Here is a 23913-nt window from a genome sequence, read left to right as displayed (position 1 = left end):
CCAAGAAAGCAGTGTCTGACTTTGGGCATGACCAGCTTGAACTTCCTTCAGCCCCTGCTGCTTCTGCTTTGTCTCTTCCAAGGGTGCCACAGTTACACAAGTCTGTATCTATGGTTTCTTTAACCCCCTGACCTCCCAAAGGCACTATCTGCCTGCTGGCCCTGCCACTCCCTGCATCTTGGGAGAGACGGGGTGAGATTAAAGGAGAAAGTGACTCACTGAAGAGGGTCTCCAGGCGGATCATGCAGGCCACAAAGCTGTTGAAGTCCACACCTTGTTTGCTGCAGGCATATCGCATGGCGATGGTCTGCTGCACCTGGTTGTTGAGGGTGAAACCTGAGAACAGAGGGGCTGGCATCACAGGTGGCATGGAAGGCTCCCCACTGTCTCCAACAGAACTCAGGGGCTGCCTATGCAGGGACCAGGCCTGACCATGCCTCCTCCCAGGAGTACTAGAAGTGTTTGGCTATCCAATAGGTCGGGTTTAGCCTCTGCTCTTGTCCTAAATTAAGCCTCAGTTAGCTCCAACTCTAACTCAGCTATGCGTCATATTAGCCACAGCGAGAAAGCAGGGAAGGTGCCTATCTCCTGCCGATCTCCTTGATGGCTGCACCCTCGGTGATTGCTCTCCCCTTGACAGTTACAGGTCAAGTCCTTGGGAAAAGTCTTGTTATACTGTACAGCCTGCTCCTCCTGGGCAGGGAGGGTGTTCAACAACTTCTTGTCATATGGATATCTGACGGCAGAGAGCGGCATTGCTATGCTCAGCAGTCATCAGAGCTATTCAGAATGAGTACGTCTGCATCCTCACCTGCCTTCTTGAGGGCTGTCCTCATCTCGTGGACATCGATGGTCCCCAGGTGGTCATCATCAGCTTCCCGATAGATCTCCTAAAGCAAGAGAGAAATTTCACATGAAAAACAATTAATGCGGTCCTGCCAGGACCCTCCCCCGCCTCTCCACAGCTTCCTTAGAGCTGGGGCAGCCTGAAAGGAGACCACACTGACGTCTCCCAAGAAGTTTTAGAACAAAGAAAAGAGCTTGGACTGAGGGCCTAGGCCAGCCCCTCTGCCCTCTGCATGGCAGGGCTTTCCGGCACTGGGCATTGGTACAGAGGCTCTCATTGCCTTCTCAATGCTCCTGAGACAATGTGTCCAGGTTTTCTGTGGTTTTGACCATGGTTTTGACCATGGTGAAGGATCTGGTCAGACTAGGGTGTGGACTAGACTAGGAATGAGTATCAGAGAGGGTGAAGGGCTAGAAACAGAACAGAGGAGAGGGAGCAGCGTCCAGGAGATGCCCAGGAGAGAGAGAAGCGTTACCAGATACTTCCGAATCTTCAACCAGAGTATCTTGAATTCCACCAGCCCCAAGGTGCCTGTGCCATCGCTCTAGACATGTTAAGGACCAACACGCTCAGGCCCAGTTCTGCATGTGCCCATGCACTGCATCCCTGTGAGATCGTGCACTGAGCTCCCAAGACCTAAGTGAGCATGCAGAACTGCAGCAAGCAAGACCCTGGGGTCATAGTTGGATGTGTTGGTGGGAAGCAAATTCAAATAAATATTAAAAGTCAAAACACACACTAATGCCCTCCTTGGAGGTCAGGCACAGCCCTAAAAACAAAGGACCAGTCATGACCCTAAAGACCTCCAACAAACATCATTGATAAGGATCTAACAGCGTAGTCCTCCCAGGTTGGAGTGAGGGTTGAGCTGTGTGGCCTGTTACTGCACTTCCAGATTTAAATCTCAATGGTTGATAATTAAAATAGGTACAGCCGGTTAGAAGGTCAAGGGACAATTACCACAATCATCAGGGGCACATAACTGGGGGTCTCAGCCACAAGGTCAGCACACGCTGTCAGTACACCTTGAACATCAGTGGTCCTCAAGTCGGGAAGGAATTGCCTACAGATGCCCAGGCACCCCATCCAGGATCCACTAAATCACACCTTCAGGAGCGACACTCAGACAACTGTTTTGAAAGATGGTGGATAATGAAGCATGATATCTGCTACAGCAGGCATCATCCAAAGTGGAAGAATCCACTTACATAATGTATGATTCCATTTACATAAAATGTTCAGAATAGACAGTTCTACAGAAACAGTGCTTGTAATGCCGGGAGTTGGGAGAGCTGAAGGAACTGGGGATGCCTACTAATACAGATTCACAGTTTCTCTGTGATATGATGAAAATGCTCTAAGATGTATGGTGATATCAGCACAACACTGTGAATATACTAAAAACCATTGAATTATATCCTTTCAGCAAGCACTTTTATAATATGTGAATTTTAGCTCAGCCTTTTGTAAAAGGCTCCATGGATGGTCCTGTGGCCTGCCCTGGCTCAGAACCAGGGCCCCAAGCCACCCAAACCAGGGAACAGAAACACTCCAAGAGTGATGGGCCACAGTCCTCTTGCAGCCCTTCGGGGTGCCAGGACCACTGGGAACAAAGCATGGGCTCATGTAAGGCAACTCTCAAATCTAAATGGAAGTCAGTAGACAAGTTCAGAAGAATGATTCAACACTTAAATTTGTGGCCCAGGGTTTGTACTGTGACCCACACAGGCCTAACAGACACTGGCTGAAGAGCCCCCCCACATCTGAGCTCTGGGACCACAAGGATCGCACTGTCTCCCCATGACTGACCACCCTAACAGAGGTCGGGCCCCCTCAGCATGACCACAACGCAAATAAAAACCCTTCTTCCCACCCCAAATTCATCAAATATCACCATGGATCCAATCCTCAGAACTGCGGAGAAACTTCCAAGGCTCCAATGTTAAAGAAACCACCTTTGTGATCCTTACTAAGGAAAACAGTAACCTGGCCACGCCGTAGGCCAGGTTTAAGAAAATGCTGTTTCTCCATTAGCCCTCTGTGCCTTCAGGAAGCTGTCCCTTCCATGAGGAATGGCCCACCCTCTCCCACTGCTCCCCAAAGCCCGTCTGCACTCTTCAGTATGGACTGGAGTTAACCTCTCTCTAACTTGGGTCAAAGAGAAAAAACAGGTTTATCTCAGGGGATAATCTCAACTCTTGGCAGTGGCTGCCTGAGGCTGTGCACACACTCAGGGACAGAGCCGAGAAGTGGTGGGAAGAGCGGAGGCGAGGCGGGGTGCAGAGGGGCAGGGCAGGAGAGGAGCCTGAAGGGAGGAGCGCGGTGATGAACAAATGACACATGTTCTCTGCCTCTGAATTCAAGGACATTAAACCAGTCACTTAAGTGCTGCCTCCTCGGTTTCTTCACCCATAACATGATCATCTCAAGCGTACTGAGGAGCAAAAAAATGAGATGACAATTTTCTTTCCAGCTCAAGCAGGACCCTGACATGTGCTCAGCCAATGCTTGATTTTTCCATTTTCAATCCTTCCCTCCCTCCTCACTGGGAAATGTGGTGTTATTCAAATCACGGGGGAAAGCTAAGAATGAAGTGACATGTAAAGGATACGTCCATCAGGCTGATCATCTCCCTGCAAGTGTTGATATCGAATCCACTGAATTTCATGTCTGTTCCTGAAGATTTAAATAGAAATGGGCATGAAAATCAGGGTCATGTGAACACAGGCAGGATCTGCAGCAGCGTGGTGGGTGGGAGGCCCATGGATGGTGTCTTTGGTCCCCACAAAAATGGGAGAGCAAGATGGTGGCTCCCCAGCAGATTCCTAGCCTCTTGACATCCCAGGAGGCAGCACAGATGGACACTGACGTTGGATTCAGTGTCTGAACCTCCATTCTTACTCACAGGTCATTGTTCACTGCTAATATTTCTGAACTTTGGTTTCCTCCTTCAACCAGGGGGAACAGCAAAAATAACTTCCCATCTCTGAACTAGCTATTAAATAGAAGACATCACCTGGCCCATCCCAGACCAAATGAGGAGCCAGCTTCATGCCAGTTCAGGTGGGACTGAGGCCCAGCTGGGCAGATGTGTCACTTTGACCTCTGAGAGCCCCCAGGTCTTGCTAACATCTGCAGATGGGGCTCTAAGGTGGTCCAGGACATCAGATAAATCCCTTCCATGTGCCTTTTCCAAAGAGCTTCAATCTGCAGTTTTCCAAGCTATCAAAGGGATTCATTTTGTAGGATATTTTTGGTCAAGTCATAGGACACTGGACTCCATCCTCCAGGGCCCACCTGTACCCCCAGCACCCTCTCTTCTCCAGCCTCTCCTACCTGTCAGATACTCTCTCAGCCCAGAGGAAATCAGGACCCCTCAGGCGAGAGGCCAAAGGTCCCTCCATCCTACCTGCTGTGCTCCTGGCCCAATACCTGCCCCCACTCCACCCTCACCTCTACTCTCTCTTTCTGAAAGACCCCCCAGGAGACACTCACGTTTGGAAAACACTCCATTCAGGGCCATCTTGAGTTCACTGGCACTGATCTCAGAATCCTAGAAAGAGCAGCCCAAATGCAGTCACGTCAGGTCCTGACGGGTGTTTCAAGACGTTAAATTAATGTGGAGTCTGACCCCAGACCTACAGACTTTGTGATATTAAAAGGTTGTGACATCTTTAAAAACTCAAGTTTCCAATTTCTCTAGAGTTCCCCACAGTTTGGAGAGGCGTGTGCATTAAAGAGGTGAGCACATACACGGAACACCCCAAAGCAGAGGGCTGCAACACTGGGGCATGAGCCAGGGAGCTTGCTTTAAGAACAAAGTGTGGAGAGTAGAGAAGAAATAGAGGCTAAAGTGGCCTGAGCTTCTCCAGACTCCCTGCCCTTCACTCACCTTCCCTGCAAGCTTCTCAAACAGGCTCCTGAACTGGCTGTCTTCTTGATCCAGCTCACTGGGGTGTGGCTAAAAAGGAAGGATAACTACCAAGTTCAGATGGGAATCATGGAGGAGAATTAAAGGCAAAGAGTTTTCATTCATTCATTCATCATTCACTATATCTATGCACACCAATTACATGCCAGGCCTTGGCTAGGTAGGGGACACTGCGGTAAATAAGAGATGCAGGGTGGTGGCCCCAGGGGGATCCCATAGTCCAGCCAGGATGTAGGACAGAGATCAAGGTCCTCTGGAGAGATGTGGGGAAGTGATCCCCACCATTTACACTGAATTTCTAGTTTCAACACTGAATTGCTCTCAGAGAATAGCAGAAACAGAGGATGTCATTCTGGGTCTGTGGGCTCCTAAGGGTTTCTCTTCCTGGAGATTGTGAACTTCAGAAACTGCATGAAAATTTGGGGACACATTGACATATATTTTCATAGCTTTCATCAGATTCTCAAATAGCAACACACAATTAGAAAGTATCTAAAATACAACAGAGTAGAAATAGCAGAACAGGGAGCCAGAGACTGAGGTTCAGATGCTAGCTTGGTTACTTAACAGATTCCATCGCAGCGTCCTGGACAGTCATTTCCTAACTCAAACATTCAATTACCTAGGCTTGTGGCATGGGGTCATTTTGAGAATCAAATGAGAGCTAGTGTGTGTCAAAGTCCTTTTGAAAATGACAAATCACTAAGTGAATGACTGTCCAGAGACTCTCTGATAGGACAATGGGCTCCATCCCAAACAGAATGGCCTCCCCTACTGTCACCACCAGACAGAACAGGAAAAACTTGAAGAGTTTCCAGAAAGACAGATTAAGGCCTCCCAAAACCATCATGCAGAAAAGTATAAAAGGCCTGATAGGGCCTTATGTTACTGGATCAGTAAGAGTATAACAACTGTAGTGATAATATTTACCTTTGTCGGTACTTACTGCCTATCGGGTACTTTATATGGATTATTTTGGGGGTTTTTAAAGATCTTTTTTATTAGAACTGGGGTATAGGTCAGAGGCATGGGAGGGTGAGAGAATTCTCCAGAGACAGAACAGGGAGCAGAAAAGGCAGCCGGACCGAAGACACTGTTGAGGGGAGCAGTAGCCAAGGCAGGAGAGGTCTGCCGCGCCATGTGGCTATCTCCCTGGCCTGCCGGGATGGAACCTGTGCTGCAGAGGCTGCGGACAGCTTCACAGCGCAGCACAACCTGCTCTGCCACCTGGGAGACCCTATATGGATTATTTTGTTACTCAAGACTACACTGTGAGGGTCTCCCCTGGTGGCGCAGCAGTTGAGCACTGGGCTGCGAAGCTGCCCGCAGCCTCTGCAGCACTGATTCGATCCCCAGCCACCTGAGAGGGTCCCACATGGCACGTAGACCTCTCCTGCCACCCGCTGCTCCCCTCAGCAGTGTATCTCGTCGGTCTGTCTGTTTTGTTCCCTGCTCTGGCTCTGGTGAACTCTCTCACCCTCCCGTGCTTCTGACTGTACCCAGTGCTTGTATAAATAAATAAATAAATATTAAAAAAAAAAAAGACTACACTATGAGATCAGTCACATCGCAATCCACGTTCCACCTCCCCCTAGCATGACAGCCAGAGAGGATACCCTCATAATCCTACTGACCCTCAATTCATCCTTTCCGTCTATAATGTGGGGATGTTAATGACTACCCCACTATTTACATATATGATGCTCATTTAATACAATGAATTATACTCTGAAATCTAATGGGGAGCCCATAAATTCTGGACATGGAGTGATATTCTAATCTGGAAAAAAAGTGTAAAATTGCATGCCAAAAATAGTACCCAAACCAGTATATGAATATGGACACATCATGGTAAATAGTAGGTATTTTGCCACTGGCAGTGTCTTTGGACATGGGGTGACAGTGAGCAGGCTGAGCGGGCACCCATCTACAAAGAGGAGAAGGGGGCAGGAGGGAGAGTTCTGAGCAGCTTCCATCACAGAGAACCACAAGCACAGAAAGGGTCTCCAGTGCCAGGTAGCCTGGCCAAGCAGAGGCAGACGGTGTATCGATTACGGGCTTGACTATAAGCTTAGTTCAGGGGCTACGGGATGAAACTGATAAAGGGGCAAGCACTTCTATAGCATAACCACCCCCCCAGGCAAGATGAATCTGTATTTGGGACCTTCTCATGCATTTGCAAAAATATGATCTCACCCATTTAATATATGGCAAATAATAGAAAATATCCCCCCAAACCACCATTCAGCCAATGACTCAAACTCAGCAGCTGCAGGATGCTCAGTGTGGTATCTGCAGAGACACCTGCAGAGAATGGCGTGATGAAGGCAAGGCTGTACCCCCCAAGATAGCACTATCCACTCCTGGCCATGGACACAGTGTGGCCCCTGGACACAAGCCCACACAGAGCAGCAGCACGGGATGTGCTGCCTCCACACCCATCATTTGAGGAAATGCATAGTAAACTGAATTCATGAGGGAGGAGTAGAGGAGTGAGGCAGATTAAGTCACTCTTAAAACCCTGTACATTTATTCCTCCAAAGTCAGTTTTGATCTCACCTCCTCCATGGAGCCTTCTCAGGATGGACAGTCACTCTAGGACCCCTGGACTTCTCACAGATGCAGATTTAGACCCATTCTTGGCATGAGTCTCCTTTTTTCTTCTTTTCATATGCTTCCACCATTTGACCCCAACAAGACTGGTGTCTAGCTAAGAACGGGACTGGATCTTTCTCCTGCTGCCTTCTCTATCCTGCACCAAACTGCTTAAGCACACAGAGGGTATTCTAGCTGACTGAATGTGGGAGATACTCAGATTCCCCTACCCCGCAGGGAGAAGAGCTATGTCACAAAGCCTGAACTCCTAACGCTGCTTCTATCTCATCTTTATTTGATAAAAACTATGACTTAGAAGATGTGATCCTGATAAACAAAAAGTTACCATCTTCAATATATAAAGAGCCCTCAAATCAGTAACAAACCCCAAATGACTGCCATGCAACAGTGTCAGAATTTGCCATCCTAAAAGTTTACATACCTCATATGGGTTTCCAACTACCACATCCCCAATCTCCCTGAAACACAAAGAAAGAAAGGAAGAAATCAATGTAAGTAAAAAGTAAAGCTAATGACTAGATTTTAGGAAGTTTTTAAGCCTTCTAAGAGGGATTGACTTTCATTGAAGACCTTTAGTTCCTACTAGCACCAAACTGCATAAGCTGAATCTTAACCAGAATCTCTCCCCTTCATGGCCCCCACCCCCGATGCCCCCCCTGACTTTTTCACCAAAGACAAGAGCTGCTCAGTTCACTTGACCTTTCATGGAATCTAGAATGTTCACTGATGGACCACTCTTCTGGGAAATTTTCTCCCCACTTAGCCCCAATTACTACTATTCTCCTTCATTGGAACCCAGCTATGGAAATCCCTGCTGCAATGGCCTCTGGTGAATAAGCCAGCAAGCTCAAAGCCCATGTGTGCTGCATGCATGTACATGCCATGTGGTATAGTATGTGCATTGGGGTGTGGTGTGTGCATATAGTGTGCATCTGTGATGCATGTATCTATATAAGGTGCTTGTGTGTGCTTTGCATGTAGTATTTATGTGGGGCATGTGTATGGATGTGGTCTATATGTATAGTGTATGTGGCATGTGTGTGGTATGTTTGTGAAGAATGTAAGTGGTCTGTATATGGTGTGTGTGTATGGTGCATAAGTCGTCTGATGCAGTGTTTGTGTGTATGTGGTATGTGTATGCTGTGTGACATTTATGTGGTATGTGGCTTATATGCTGCCTGTGATGCATATAAAAATACATCCGTGATGTATTTTATATGTGTGGTGGTGTATTTGTGTGGTGTATGTATGTGGTGTGTGCATGGTGTGTGCTGTGTGAAGTGTGTATGTAGTATGTCTGCTGTGTTGGTGGTTTGCATGTGTGTATGATGTGTGTGTGTGGTGTGTATATAAGAGCAAGAGGAGGTCTCATCTAGATCCCACTCTCTACCCCTCAAGGCCCATCCCTGCTGGAAGGAAAATCCTTTAACCAGGCTGTTATCAGGGCCCTTTCTTTGCACGCTTGAGCTGCTTTTATTAAAGAAAACTCCCCCAGTGTCCTATAGACCAAAGTGGAGGGGGCAGGAGAGGAACCCCAAGTGCAGGACCCTTGGGTGTTTTACCAATTGGTGTTTTACCAATTTCTGCCGGGATGCATCAGCTGGGGGCTATCACCCACAGTGACAGGGTCCCTGAACTTGGTCCAGCCAGCCCCGTGGCTGTCCTGGGCACTCAGACCCCTGATCCCCCCACCACGGAGGCCAAGGGCACGCACAGAGCCTTGGCCTTCTTCTCCGAGAACACCCTCAGGCAGAAGTCGCCGTCCTCGAAGGGCTTGAAGGTAGATGGCACCACCAGGTACTCCCCCGGGGGGAGCCGCAGCCGGCCCGAGACCTCCCGCAGGTTGATGTAGGTGCTGGAGCGGGCCGAGGGCTGGTGGCCCAGGAAGAAGTCCCGGCCCAGGTGCACATCTGTGTGACTCTCCAACTACACAAAGTAAGAGTCAGAATCAATTTCTTCTGAAATCCTGAGAGATGAGGCTATATATAGTTCAGTTTTTCACACATTGATTTGGGGATTGTGGATTTTTAACGCTAGCCTAAGGGTCAGAGTCCTGGGTTCTGTCATGACTCAAATGTGTTATCAACAAGTGTATTTTGAGCACCTCCTGGGTGCCAGGACCTGTTTGACTCACTGACCTTGACCAGACTCTCTGCTCTCTTCCAGGTAAATGAAGGGCTAAACACTAGAGTCTCTTGTGTGTCCTCAGCTTCTCTCTGGATATCCATCTCCATCAATCACCTACCACTGAGTGCAACAGACTAACTCTGGGATGGTACCCGGAGAGTGGCATTAAGCTCCCTGGAACAGGCTTGTGGCTAGAGAAGCGAGCTTCAATCCTGATCCTCAGCAAAAGCAGCCAGAAAACCTGCTCACCTTTGCCTCTCTGGGAAAATCGCTTTATAAAGCAATGAGGTCAGTCAGGCTGGGAGGCAAGGCGGCCGCTGCTAAGGAGGCTGACAGAGCAAGTGGTCATAGCCAAGTCTGGTGTGGGATCCCCGGCCTCCCTCAGGGCCTCGGCTCACCTCAGAGAGGGGACAGCACCCCTGTGACCCATCTGTTTGTTGGAGGGAGAGAGAGGCTGTTGGGTGTGACACAGATTAATTAGTGACTGCAGAGTGCTTTGAAAACACAGGTGCTGGCGTTATCATTGCTGTAATTAAAGCTCTACGCAGCACCGTATCTTACAATCCATCTTCATCAAGGTGCCTATGACACAGGCCAGGTGTGCAGAAGCTGCCAGGCTGTGACTGGTGTGCAACCCAGAGCTACGATACCCACCCCAGAGTGGACAGTGTCCAGTAATGGTCACCAGAACCTCTTTGAATCACAGGTCTACTGAGTAAGGGATGAAAGCAGTGCCACCTGCCCCAATGCTCTGACCAGGTTCTCACAGGGACCACCCCCTCTCAGTGCTCTCTGCCCTGGTCATGTCTGCATGAAGATACCCAGTTGGTTCTTGCTCACCTGGACACCAGGGCGGCCACAGCCCATGGGATGTTTAGACTGGGGGTGGGAGAATACGGGGGCCAGGCCAGTGAGGCCATGGCTACAGCCTATAAATTTGCAGCTCACTGGCACATGCCCCATAGCTGGCCACGCATGAGAACCCAAGAGTCAGGGTAAGGCTGCAGCAGGGACATAAGTTTTATATGTTGAGTGCAACTGATTCCAGCTGGGGAGCCCCAGAGAGAAAAGAGGTTCTTAACTCAACTGCCCATTGGAATCACCCAGAAATTCTGATATAATTGGTCTGGGGTACAGCTTGGGCATCGGGCCCTCTGTCCTTCAGACTCTAAAAGTATGTGTTTGGTAAAGCTCCCCAGGTATCTCCAGCATGCAACCAGGGGCCAGGAGGAATTGGGCATGTGTGCAGGCTGCCTTCCAGGATGTGCTCTCACTCCAACCGGTGGCAGCCCCTCCCCAGGAGAGCTGCCCGGGGCTCCTCTCTTTCACTGACTGAGGCAGACAGGACAGCTGGGAGGAACCCCAGGTGTCAGTATGAAAGAGAGGGCATGTTGTAAATCACTGCAGAGGTGCAGGAAAAGCCAGGAGCCAAAAAGATAAAGTCGATGCTTCCTCTTCTCAGAGATCAGGGAACTGATTCCGCTGGCTAGGTAGCTAGGGACCAAGAGTGTGCTATAGGCATTCCACTCAGATCGGACCACCCGGCACCAGAGGCAAAGGTTACCATGTCCTCTTCCACAGGGTCCCAGCAGGTGGGACTCAGGATCATCCTTACCAAGTCTTGGGATTACCAGCTCACCAGATGCTGTGGGAGTCTGAACGCGAGACCGTGTGTGACCGAGGAAGCATGTGGTATGGTGCACCCCCCAGTGCAGTGCCATGCTCTTTCTTACCAAAGGGAGAACATCTCTGTGGGCACTCACATACCTCTTTGGGAACCTATAGGCAGGAGAAAAGAGCAGGTCACCCAGGAATGCTGAGGTTTTTCTCCCTCTGAGCCTCTGCCTCCCCCTCCACACCTTGCTGACTGGCTGTGCAATCCCAAACCATTCCTAAGTGCAATTCCTTGGGGAGGAAGCTCATGCTAACGTGAGAGACTAATCAGCACCCCAAACTGGTAAGTCACGGATGAATTTCAAAGCCATCTGTAGCCTACTAAGCTCTAGAAATCTGAAAGGAAAAAAAAAAAAAAAAAGGCTCCATTTTCTTTTACTTTTTTTTCCTGGTTGTATAATCTATACCAAGATCCTTAGTTCTTCAGGGGGGTAACCTTAGGGTTTACAGGAGAGCTAATACCTCACAGAACTATAGGCCTGACCTCAGCGATTGGTCCAAGAATAGACACATGAGCCAAGCTGAGTCCATCACAGACTTCAGCAGAATTTTTGAATGGAACTAAAAGAGGGGGCCTCTTCTTTTCAGCTGTGATATTAGGAAGACTAAAGAAAGCTGGACTGGGAGGATGGCACTGACACCAGGGAGCTGCAGAGAGAAAGGCCCTGATAACATGCCTGTCCCATGTCCCAGGCGTCCCTGACCTTCCCTTCGTTTGGTGACATGAGCAGCTAAATTCCTTTTTCACTGGTCTCGGTTCTATTATTTGCAACTAGAAATTCTGACTCTCACAAGAAACCAGCTCTCAGACCTAGCGAGAGAACCCTCCCTGCCGGGGCAGAGCCGAGGGTTCAAGCCCCCTTTGTCCTTCCCCTGCCACACAGTCTCTTTTGACTGGAAGAGCCGGAAGGACACTGTTTGTGGCTTAGGTCTTTGTGGAAAAAATTAGGGAAAATTTGCAGTCCACTCCTCTCAGGCGCCCCCTGATAATTGGCAGCAAGAGGTAGAAAAGCCCAAGGTCACTGCTGTTCCTCTAATTTTGAGTTTAAACCCTAAATCACCCATGCAGAGGCTGTGGCTATCCGGGAGAGCAGAGGTCTGCATGGGTGGGTGAAAGCCTTCACCCACCCAGGTCTAACCAACCTCTGTGTAACATGCCCACCGCCCACAGCAATGTGCTCTGAGTCCACCCTGCCAAGAGTCAGCAGGCAGGAGCTGAGCCAGCCAGGTGGGGCCACTGGGTGGCACAAATCCGGAGCAGCAAGCCAGGGGAGCAGGCCTTAGCCCTCGCCCACTGATGGATGGAAAGGGACAGCCACCTTTGAAAGGCAGGATACTGAATGCAAATGGCAGGCCTGCCTGGAGTGAGCCTGTTGTAGAATGTGTAGGAAGATAACAGGAGAGAGAGAGGGGACCAGACAAGAGGGGTTCTCCAGCCTCCAGGGGATCCCGACTGCTTTTCAATCAGCGTTGGATTTTCAATCTCAATGGAGACTTCAGTTTGCAGTTAAAGTCAGAGAAGGCAGATACAGGGGTCAGAGAATGGTACCCCTCCACAACCCCATATCCCTCATTACTACCCAAGAATCCCGTCCTTCAACCCCAGGGATGCCCCTTCAACCTTTAAGCCCCCCCCCCCCCCCACAATCCCAAGTACACCCTGTAAACAATATATACACCCTCTTCCTATGATACCCATACCCTTCCATACCACCCGAGGAACTCCCTACACTCTCCCTATAACCCTAGTTACTCCCTGCAACCTCCCCTACAATCTCTGTACCCCCCCCCAACAATCTGTACTCCCCTTTTCAACAACCCCAGGAACTCCCAACAATCCCTACACTGCTCCCACCTCCATAACCTAACTTTAAAACTGCTTGTGTTCACAGATGTCATGTTCTAAATGATATGCCTCTGGCTATAAGAAGGAGATCTGTGAATCACATACATAGGGTTATTTTACAAGCAACTGTAATTTGATGTCTAAAAAATTGACAAGCTTTTTATATTATTTATGAGAGCAAATGCCAAGCTAGTGTTAGCTCATGTCCCTTTGAAAAAAACGCTCTGCTGGTCTGGTTATAAAAGCCAGGGTTAGGACATCAGAACTGGGGGCCTACTCCCCATGGAGCCCACCCCTCAGCCATGCCCGCCTACTGCCAGCTGTTAACAGGCATATGACGATGCCTCTGCTGGCTGCAACGTTCTCTCTTTTCTACCTTTGAAATCCAGCTCATCTCCTGAAGTCCTGATGAAGTTTCCTCCATGCTGCTGTTCCTTTCCAAGGAGACCTCAGCCCACCACAGCAGACCTGCCCTGTCATTAATTGAGGGTGTGCCTGGTTTCCCCTTTTGCCCGTGAGTACCCTGAAGACAGTAACCATGTGCCAGGACTCTGTGTCTCCATTTTCAACATAGCCCTTGGCATGGCATGTAGCAGCTGCGCACTACAGTGTGTTGAGTTGATGTACACGCAACAGGTACCTCCTCAGGTTCTTACCCTAATAAGCAAAGAACTGGTCTGTTGCTATTTACATTCTAGGTGGAGATGGAAGGGTCCAGCTGGAGTAAAGTAAGGCTGATTTATTTGAAATTCTTTTGTCCTGCCATTAAGCAGCAGATATTTTCCAACTCCCATTTGTCCAACAAAAAAATGTGTACCTATATACACACCCTAAACTCTAAAGTCCTAAGTTCAGAATAGGCAGAAGAAAGGGCGGAGGTAGAGATCTTACTGGTTTCTTATTACAGTACTTCCTTGTCACACAGTAATTTATACTGAGTATTGGGCCTCCAGACAGCTCTTAGTCTTCCTGATTAGAATTGTATTTTTCCCAGGAAATTCATTTTTAACGAAACTGTATAAAAGCATCCACCACAAATCCCTCCAGAATTTGTTATAAGGCATCTTTTCCCATATAAAAATGTGGATTCCAATTTGTTCCTAGCTAGGCCTGTCAAAACGGGTGTGTTGAGCCAGGCACTGCAGCCTGAGACCAGTGTCACTTGGGGACCCCAGTCCAGAGAACCTAGAACAAAATAGGTGCAGCCCCATACCGCAGCCCATACTCTGTATGTTCCAACAAGTATCTCAAGGTTACCCAGAGAGGGAGAGGGGATTGGTATATGGATTCCATATCCAGTCTTTCTTCCCCCACTCTGTAATGTCCCTTACATCCCTTGGGTCACCTCAATTGCCTATGCCCCCCCATGTTCTTGTCCCTATCCAAGTATAATAAGCACTGAGGGGGGGATAAGAGTGTTTACACTGAGCCCTCAGTGGCAGGCAAAGTGTCATGAGCTACAGGTCTCAATGTTAACAGCAGGGACTAAGCCAGAGGAACGAATCTTTCATTGTGGAATTCCAGCCTCGGGAAGGGAGAAACATTTCAGGGAGCAAACAGAATGCTTGATTAGGAATACTCAAACAATAGGAAATATGTGTCCCCATCACTGGCCAAAATATTCCATCCAAAGCAGGTATGCAGTAAGGGACACCATGGTGCTCGGGTACCTTGTAGACAGCATAGCCGATGCTCAGCATGCCTTGGCCGACCCTCCTCTGTCGCCTGCGATTCTTCTGCATCAAACCCAGCAGCACGGTGCAGCAGGGCTCCCTGCCATTCTCCTCCTGGTCGTCATCCACCTCATCCAAGCAGATTTTGAACTGGGGATTGGTCCAGTAAGTGGCTGGTAGTCACCCAGGAGATGGTGGTTCCCCCCGTCATAGGGGGTGAGGAAATGGGGAAGAATAAAATGAAAGGGAAGAGCCTTGGTCATCCCAATGAAAGCATAACTCTGGGCCAACTGTGTCTGGGAAGCAGCTCAGCAAGTTTTCCTTCTATCCGCCTCCCTTCCACACACACCCGCAGACACATCGCACAGCAGGGGGAACTCAGCACATGTCCACTTGATCACCCAGACAAGCTTGACTGAGCATATGCAGGGTCCCTTGGCCCCAGGGCTACACTGAGAAGTGGGCTCCAAGTCTTCCTGGGGAAATGCCTAGCATCTTGTTCTCAGCTCCTGGCCTGCGAAGACAGACCTACCTCCTGGAGGAAGGCAGACGTCTGAGTAAACAAATCTGTCCCTGGGCCAGATGAGGACAAAGTTCAGAGGGGGTAGACTGCCTAGGAGGCCTCTGCCACAGACAAGAAGGTTAAAAAGATGATTCTTGGCCCCTGGAAAGTCCCTTCTGCTCAGAGAGGCCCTGGTTCAGATCCAAACTGAGACCGTCAGTCCCGGGGCCTCACTTGATAGCCTCGGTGTTGCCTCCCACTGATGAGACACACTCTTTCAAGAATAACACATTTAATAATGCAGGAAGAAGAATAATTGGCAATTAAGAAGCATGCCTGCCACACCACCTATAGAGACTTAAAAGACTTTCATTTCAAAGATGAATTTTTAGATGACCTCTCAAAATAGTGACTACATAAGCCAAGGCACGGAGAGGTTAAATGAATCCTCTAAGGTGCACAGCAATTCTGTAAGAGTCAAGCAGCAGAGGTGAATAGAGGAAGGTGGTCCCACAGGCATCTCTATGCCAGACCTCTGCAATTTCAATAATGATGATACCCTGGGGAAAGAAAGGCACTGGGGGGAGGGCAGTTTCTTCAAGCTCTAAAGATCCAACTTGAAATAACAAGGCATACATGTGACCACCAGCCACTGATGATTACATTTTCTTGACAATAAGATTACTTATCCAGTTCCACCTTCCCAGAATCTTTTTTTCCAGGTTCTTTTATTTGGGGCACAAGTGTGTGGACTTGAAAGCCAAATGTTTGTAGATTCCAGAGGAGGCAGAAAGTTCTGTAATCACCTATTCCTGTCTCATTACCAAAGAAGAAGATCGACCCATCTCTTCCCAACAGCTAGTTGGCAGCACAGATGGGATAGCGATTTCGGCATACCGATACCTTAGGCACCCCCTACAGTTCTGAGCTCCCAAAATGATCCATGCAAATTTCCTACTCATTTTCTAAGAGCTTGCTAATGGTGAGCATATTTTAATTTCTCCCAAATGCAACATTACTGCAATCTCTACTTTTTCTGTTTACTCCGTAACAGAACCGGAGAAAGAGAATGGGTCATAAAAATAATACATCCATTTGCACAGCATTACACAGTTTACAAAGCCCTTCCAGAGGTAGGTATTATCCCTCCACTTTGAGGATTAAGAAACTGAATAGAAAAGGGAAGGGCCCTTCCAGGACCCCTCAGCATTATCTCTGTCGCCAGAAATGGGAGCTCTGGGTTGAATGGAGGTGAAGGAGGAGAGAACTGGTCAAACCCAGGCCTGCACGTAGGTGGGATTTCAGTGCAAGCCCCACTTTCTCGGCACTGAGCACAGCCCTGCCAGAGCTCTGCCCTGAGAAGAAAGCCCTGCCTGCCTGCTTCCAGTCTAAATCTGAACCTGTCAACCTGGCAACATCAAACCCGGAGGTAGTTCGAGGCCTGGGGAGTGGGAGTGGAAAGAACAGGTTTTGCTTCCTTCATTTCTCGTTAGAGATGCAGGGTCTTTTTTTTTCCTTTGGAGTTTCTTCCTCCGGTGTTTTCTCAGCTGATTCACCTAGGAGGAGCCTACATACATACACATTAGTGATCTGCAGGGAGCCAGGAAAGGCGTCCCAACTTCAAAAGATGAAGGGTTAGTGCAGAGCCAAGAGTTGCACCAGACTATCCGATGAGTCCCATGGGAGCAATTCGTGGGCATCCGGCACCCGCACACTCAGACCCCTCCACCTCCGACTCAGGCGCAATGGCAAAGCAAAACCGCCACTCTGGTGGAAGGCCCGTGTTCCTCCAGCACACCATTAGCCACCCTGTCTCCGAGTTCAGTGGGGTGGATATCAGTCATCTGGGTTGAGTGGGGATGGATGAAACCCAAGAGAAGACCAAGAGGCCTTGACACCAGCTGCCAAGAACATGGTTAGTACATGAAACATATCCTTGTGAGCAGGGGGGCAGGTGGGTGAAGCAGGATCAGTCAGAACCCACAGAAGCTGAAGAATGCAGTGACCTGAGATGAGACTTCAGGTGGGGGCCGGCAGAGCCACTGCTGCCCCTCCTAGCGTCCAAGTCCGTGGAGACGCAACACTTCCCCAGATGCGCAGGAGCCAGGGACAGAGTGCAAAGGCACTGCCCAAAGATGCACATGTAAAGACACCCAGCCCAGGAGGCTAAGCCAGGAGAGGTGGGGCCTGTCATCCCTGTGCCTTACCTGGGTAGTTCTGGCAGCCCCCAGCGGTGGAGCCTCGTGACCAGCGGCCGTTGAACAGGACCAAGTCCCACTTCTGCACCTCCTCGCTGCTCAGAGAGTCGGGAGACAGGTTGCAGATCTCTAGCCGAGAGAACTGCCTCAAGAAATCCAGAAAAGACATCCTGGGGGCCAAGGGAGCAAGGGCTTTTGGTCAAGAGAGGTGGGCTGGGAAGGAGACCTGAGGTTTGCCTACTGGGCACAGGCAAGGGACAGGCCATGGCTAGCTCCAGTCTTGGCTGTGGCCCACTGTCCAAAAGTTCCTGGTATTGTTAGTGTCTCCATTCTTACTGGAGCATCCTCCCCTAACCCACCTACAAAGGGATGAACCATAAACTGCATGAGACCTCAAGAAATAATCCCAACAAAACCCTACCACCAGGTTGATGACATCCCAAGCCTACAAAAGGTTTTCTCCTATTTCATTCAGACCGATGGTCAGCATCGAGATGTGCTCTAAGCCATATATGCAAGGGTGTCCTTAACCAACCAAGGGAGCAAGTTACCTTATTTCAATGATAAGTTAAATCTTAGACTTAAAGAGATAGAGGTAGAATTCTCATTTCATGGAAAAGATACAAACAGCGAGGCCAGAGAGCTGTCCCATGCAGAGGGTCCAAATAGCATGGTTTCAGTGCTTTAGACAGGGGCACAGAAACAAATTTATACCAGGGCAAAAAGAAGGGGAAGAATGAAGCTGCCTCCTGTTGGGTACCATGTTGAATTCCACAAGAGCCAGAATTACCCCTCATCAGATCTGAATGAGCCCCCAGAGTCGGGGGCAGCTAGTGCACAACTCTCTCACCAAAACTCTCCATCCTCAGCTCTCTTGACCAGCTCTTCTTTCTGCCTCGGATCTATGTAACTCCACTCTGGTGCACTGGGGAAAAGAAATAAAATAAAATAAAAAAATTAAACGAAGTAGAGGTGGCCAATAATGAAGGGTTTGCAGCACGGCAAATGATTGGCTGCACCTAAATGCCCCCAAGGCACAGATGTGGGATACACAAACACCACAGCAGGCAAAAAGGCAGGACAGACACCAGGGAGCATGCCGCCTGGGGAGGTCCATGGGCTGAGGGCACAGGCAGGTGCTACACGGTGGCTTTGCTCTCCTCTCACTCTCCACAAAAGTTTTGATTTAGTGGAGACTCCCAGGCCCCAACCACAGGGAGAAGGGAGGAGGTCCAAGAAAGGGGGTGCGAGAATGCGGGCACCCCGGGGTCATTCATGAGTCCTCCTTCTGGCATTCCCATTAGTCTGGGGTGAAGACAGTGAGAGAGGGACCCTCTGTGGTCACATGGACACATCCATTTCCTGACAACTGGCTCAGTATTCTGGCAATTTCCCTAAGTATGTTAATTTTGAGGTCTCCTGCTGGTGGCCTTTTCCTGGCCACACCCACATATTCCGTTCAAATGCCATCTCCACCTACCTGACCTTTACAAAGTTAGGTTTTCCTCAAATGTGTGTGCAACATCTAAATAACAGCAGTTTCAAGAAAATCTCTTCTCTGGATGGTTTCAGCAAAACACAAAAACCCCCCTTCCCAGCATGAAAGTTGGGGAGCCCAAAGCCCAAAGTCTCTCCTGCAATTGGCTTCTTGAAGGCCAGAGGGATCAGACATGAGAGCATCCAGAGCCTCTTTAATTCACTGGAACATTTGAATCAAAACTAAATCTGAGGATGTGCTTGTTATAAACAATGGTTAGGATACAACTTAGAGAATCCTAGATCTGACTTAAACCTCCCAGCTGGTTTTTTGAAACTAAAAAATTATGCCAAAATAATTTTTTTTTATTAACTGAACATTGGACTGAGCTGAGATGTCACCTCGGAGGGCATCAGTAGATCCATACCCGACTGCTCTCCAGATGCTGGAGCCTGTGGCTTTCCAGTCACCACGTATGACCTTTGGGCCTGTCCCAGCCTGTTAGAGACTGGGTGGCACCAAAGGACATAAACGTAAATATACTCTTTCAGCAGCTTGGTGAATAGCTGTTGATTAAAACAGCCAAAACACAGTGTTTCAATTTCATTCAGCCTTGAGAGCAGTTGGCAGAATTCAAGTTTGGGGATTTTGCTCACTCTTAGGCAGGAGAATGAAAAAATCTTTAATACAGGAAGCCAATCCACGGTCCTAGGGATAAGTGTTTCTTCATGACACAAGCCTGAAGGGAAGGACTGCTGTTAGGAACAGAACAGGTATGTGAGTAAGTGCAGTATAGTGCCCTTCTAAAGTGCCTGTGGCACCACTGAATGTCGACAGCATGCAGAGGCACACTCAGAGATGTTCTGGAAAGGGGGGCTGATATTTTGACATTCCCATTTCAGGCAGCTCTTCGTCAATGACACCTGCCAATTCCATTTCCTTCCCCAGCCCCATCCTGCCTCTCCATGGCAGCACTGCTAACTAGATCCCTCCATGCTTTCTCCAGCCTCCGCACCTTGAGACAAAACCAAGACGCAGCTGCCCTCAACATCTTTGGGGGCCTCAACATCAGTCACCATCTCTGATGACTTCCTCTCTCTGCTGTCCAAGAAGAGGCTCTCTAGTCATTAATAACTTTGTCAGGAAAGATCAATACCCTCCTGGTAATGAGCTCACGGATAGCGAGTGCCTTCCCCATTCATCACTGCCTGCTGTGCCAGTTGACTCCTAGGATGGAGTTCCACTTTCTAAGTATCATTTCCTCTTGGCACTGAGGGGTTTGGCCTTTGTCAAAGTGTCCAGGGTTTGTGGAGTGGAAAGAATCTGATTGCAAGTGATTGATCTCACCTTTGGAATCACCATGGTGTGGTGGGCAGAAAACAAGCAATCCCTTCGGTGCTAAGCAACGTTCTGCTGAGCTGCCAAACTTTCAAATGCCAGAGCAGAGCTCCAGAATCAAAGACCACAATAAGTGGGTTTGGTTTTGCTTTTCCAAGCCTGGAACCATTTAAGACTGTTCTGTGCAAGTGTGGACAGAAAGTATGGCAGAACTCACTCTACTGTCTATCTCACAGCTGGGTTTTTTTGTTTTGTTTTGTTTTTGTTTTATGTTTTTTTGCAGATGTCTTTCAGCAGAGAGAGGCGAGGACTCAGTGAGAGAGAGGGAAGAACCTACTCATCACTCCAGGCTCCTGTCCACTCCACTTCACCCCACGGATTCCTAAGTCTGATCAGCTTCTCTGGGTGGCCATGGAAATCCACCTGCAAAATGCACACACAAAATTACAAGTGAATTGCTGCACTCTGACTACCCCGCATACAGGTCTGCACCCCACAGGATTTGCATTCCACAGTTTTCCTTTAATGCATGTTTTTAGGCATTGGCCAACTGCTCTATTTTTCACAATTCAATTGAATAAATAGGGAGTCTAGCATAAATACAAATTTATATCTGCTTTAACTTGGTTTTAGATTTTTATAGTCAACTCAAAATAGTAAATACCTTCCAAACAAATGCTAGTGTTGACAGCTCAACAGTTAGCATTTATTGAGCATATATTATTGACTATGCATAATGATAAGCATTTCAAATGCACAATTGCCTCATTCAAACCTCAGGGTAATCCCTTGAGCTGGGTATTGTTATTATCTTTATTTTATAGCTCAAAAACCTCAAACTAAGATAGGTTAAGTTATCTGAGAATAATGGGTAGATGGAAGATGGGCACTAGGTCTATCGCCAAACTCATACATATATACCACCTTCCCCACAGATTCTTGAACACTCTCCATGAGCCTCCGTGCTCACCTCTGCACCTAAGCACACAGTCATGAATTGTTAGGGCTCTGCACTTCCCTTTGTATCTCCCATCATGGCCTAGTCCAGTATTTACACATGTGTACTTAATCTGTACTTGGGACTTGAATTGATGAACAGCATATTCATGAAACACAAATATATCTAAGACAAGCTACATCTTTTTAATGAATAACAAGAACTGAGGCAACACACACATACTGCATTTCCCTTTTTGCCTTGGTCATCGGGAAACCCCAAAGTAAAATTAATTTCTCAATTGTAGCATAATCTTTAGCCTAAATGATCTGGTGTATTTCACTTTAGTTGTCTGGTTTTATTGTGTATATGCTTTTCCTTATAAACCACCACAAATCCTGTCTGGAAGTAGGTCTAATATAGTCAATAAAAATAATGAAAATTATAGCCTATGTTTTTTCCTTGAGAGTGAGGAATACCTGTGTTCCTTCCCATGATTATATACTACCCTGAAAGTTGGGGCAAATATTACTGCCCTTTTCCCCCTTTGAGGATCCTAGGATTTCCACAGCTTTACCTACATAAACATACTTCTTGGAACAAGCATAAAATCAAGTTGATAGTTTCTACAATTCTCCTCCATAACCTTCCTCTTCCTCCTGGCCACACCTCAGAGGAAGCCTGCATTAGTTAGAACCTTAGGGATGTAGCTTGGAGAGGTTGTCATCCATCGCCAAGTGGTGAGGGTCAGAGGGCCCTTGTAGTGAACAAGTGCTAACACAGATGCTTGGTGTCAGGGCTCTGGCAGCCAGGGAGAACCTGAACCTCAGCAGGGCAGGGAAGCTGTGGGGGCGATCCCCTCCCTCTTTATCTCAGGGCGCCCTAGATTTATGGCAATATCATGACATACTATCCCTCCCCCACTTTACCTCTTCGACTCCAGTGATAGAGTAAGCATGACTCTTTACCAGCTTCTGAGTGGTGATGGCTTCTGCTTCAGCTGCGCTGGAGATCTGGGGTGAGAATAAAGTCTACTCAGGGTGGCTGACCCTGACCTTGTTGGGTCCAGCCCTACAAAGCTTTCCAAGGACAGACTACAGTCACTGGGGGCCCAGTGCAGGACTAGGGGTGCAGGTATAGCAACGAGCCTCAGGTAAATGGAGCCCTCTCCATTCTAACCCTTTGGCATCAGGCACATAGATCCAGGCCTGCCAGCCTTTAAAATGCCACAGGAAACTGGGAAGTTATTTATTCTCCAAGAGGGACCCAATGCTACTAGAGAGGGCCATTTACCCATGCACTGCCCCGGACAAGTCCTTGTGTCTCCTGTTCTCACTGAGCAGGTTGCCAAAAGCCCTTCTTCTTTCATAGCCCCCCCCCCCACTTCCCAGCATGTGCCCCACATCATGTACCCACCCAAAACACACATCCCCTCCTAGGTTCTCTATAGAGAGAAGTAAAGAGGAAAGTTCTAAAGGGCAAGAGAGGGAGGAAGCACAGGCAGAGGGGCAGGTGGTAACAGATTCAGTCTGGAGGCCTCCAAGCTCTGGTCTCCAAGCCACCTTGGCACCCCACACTCTTCAGTCAGGCCATGACGCCTAGTTCCAAATCCCAACCCTTTTCTTCTCAAAGTCTATCAAGTGTTGTCAATCATCAGATCTGTTTTTTCTAAAATCCCAGGATTATTTAGCAAAAGGGCAGTGGCAATGATAACGCCTAGCATCCAAGGATCAATGTTATGTTCTTAGGGCAATTCTGGCAGAAATAAGGGGCTCTGGCACTAACAGAACTTGGGGCTTCTACAGTGGTACCCCCAGTTTTATCCTTTAGTTAGGGCATAACCAGTTATGATGTGATGGGGACCAATAGGTCACTGGATTTGCGCCATAAGTCCCAGACTCTGTTCTGGCCCAAAGCCTTCCCACACCTCTTGCCACCTGTCCCATCCTCCCCTACCACATATTGGGGGAAGGAGCAAAGAGAAGCCATCCTGGCTCACATCAATGGAGCAGGCCAACAGAGACCCTGCGCGGAGGGCCTTCCGGATGATCTGATACAGGTTAGGTGGTGGCTTCCTCAGGTCAAAAAACTCAGAGATGCCACCAGTGAAATCCTCAAATCCTTCCACTGTGGACCCTCCAGACAGAGCCTCGTATGAACCATTGAGCCTATTGGAAAAGAAGGAAAATGGGCATCACCCACAGCCATTACCAACCCCAGTGAGGGAAGCACGCAGGTGGGGTGGGGGTAGCACTAGGACATGGACAAGGAGGACCCTGCAGGAATGAATCTCAGGCAATTTTTCCCAAAGCCACCAACTCCTCTTGGGAATTTGGGGGTGGCAGCATGAACAGGGTTGAAAGGGATTCTGTCTCCAGTCTGAGAGGCATTCTGGGGCCTTCTTTGGGAGCAGGACTGGAAAGGATCTGAGGTTGCTAGAAAAGGTACCAGTAAATGAAATGGCTTATAAGGATCCAATAGCAGCTTAGAACATCAAATGCAAGTGAGGAGGACAACTCCTCATCATTCTTTTAAAGATTCATGTTAACCTAAGAATTGACTTTGGGTTTAAGGGAGGAGAAAGTTAAGGCGCTGAGAGGCTAAGCGACTTGCCCCTGATTCACATGTTCATGTGGGACAGAGCTGAGCTTAACCCCCGGGCCCAAATGTCTATCGGTTACTGAAGGAGAAAGTACTGGGATGTCCAGGTGCTGGGAGGGGTTGGGGCATGAGTTTGGGAATGGGGT

At 48.6% G+C, this 23913-nt stretch overlaps 1 protein-coding gene across 1 annotated transcript in view; it reads right to left on the bottom strand.

The window, feature by feature from the left end:
• The window catches only part of CAPN8 (calpain 8), a gene marked incomplete at both ends in the record, with an annotated part of 59190 nt that overhangs the window by 1588 nt on the left and 33689 nt on the right, over nucleotides 1-23913 (bottom strand). Inside the window, 15 exons of the mRNA XM_084254263.1 lie at nucleotides 220-336; nucleotides 812-890; nucleotides 1323-1391; nucleotides 3459-3523; nucleotides 4343-4400; nucleotides 4740-4808; nucleotides 7816-7852; nucleotides 9109-9320; nucleotides 11289-11300; nucleotides 14712-14887; nucleotides 17424-17584; nucleotides 18265-18339; nucleotides 20567-20652; nucleotides 22096-22179; nucleotides 23166-23334. Coding sequence (XP_084110389.1) covers nucleotides 220-336; nucleotides 812-890; nucleotides 1323-1391; nucleotides 3459-3523; nucleotides 4343-4400; nucleotides 4740-4808; nucleotides 7816-7852; nucleotides 9109-9320; nucleotides 11289-11300; nucleotides 14712-14887; nucleotides 17424-17584; nucleotides 18265-18339; nucleotides 20567-20652; nucleotides 22096-22179; nucleotides 23166-23334 — 1469 coding nt within the window. The remainder of the gene's footprint in view (nucleotides 1-219; nucleotides 337-811; nucleotides 891-1322; nucleotides 1392-3458; nucleotides 3524-4342; nucleotides 4401-4739; nucleotides 4809-7815; nucleotides 7853-9108; nucleotides 9321-11288; nucleotides 11301-14711; nucleotides 14888-17423; nucleotides 17585-18264; nucleotides 18340-20566; nucleotides 20653-22095; nucleotides 22180-23165; nucleotides 23335-23913) is intronic.

This window comes from Talpa europaea, assembly GCF_964194135.1.
Source record: "Talpa europaea genome assembly, chromosome: 14".
NCBI classification, from domain to species: Eukaryota; Metazoa; Chordata; class Mammalia; order Eulipotyphla; family Talpidae; genus Talpa; species Talpa europaea.
Note: the sequence above shows the minus strand (reverse complement) of the source record. Positions and strands in the feature narration are given on the sequence as shown.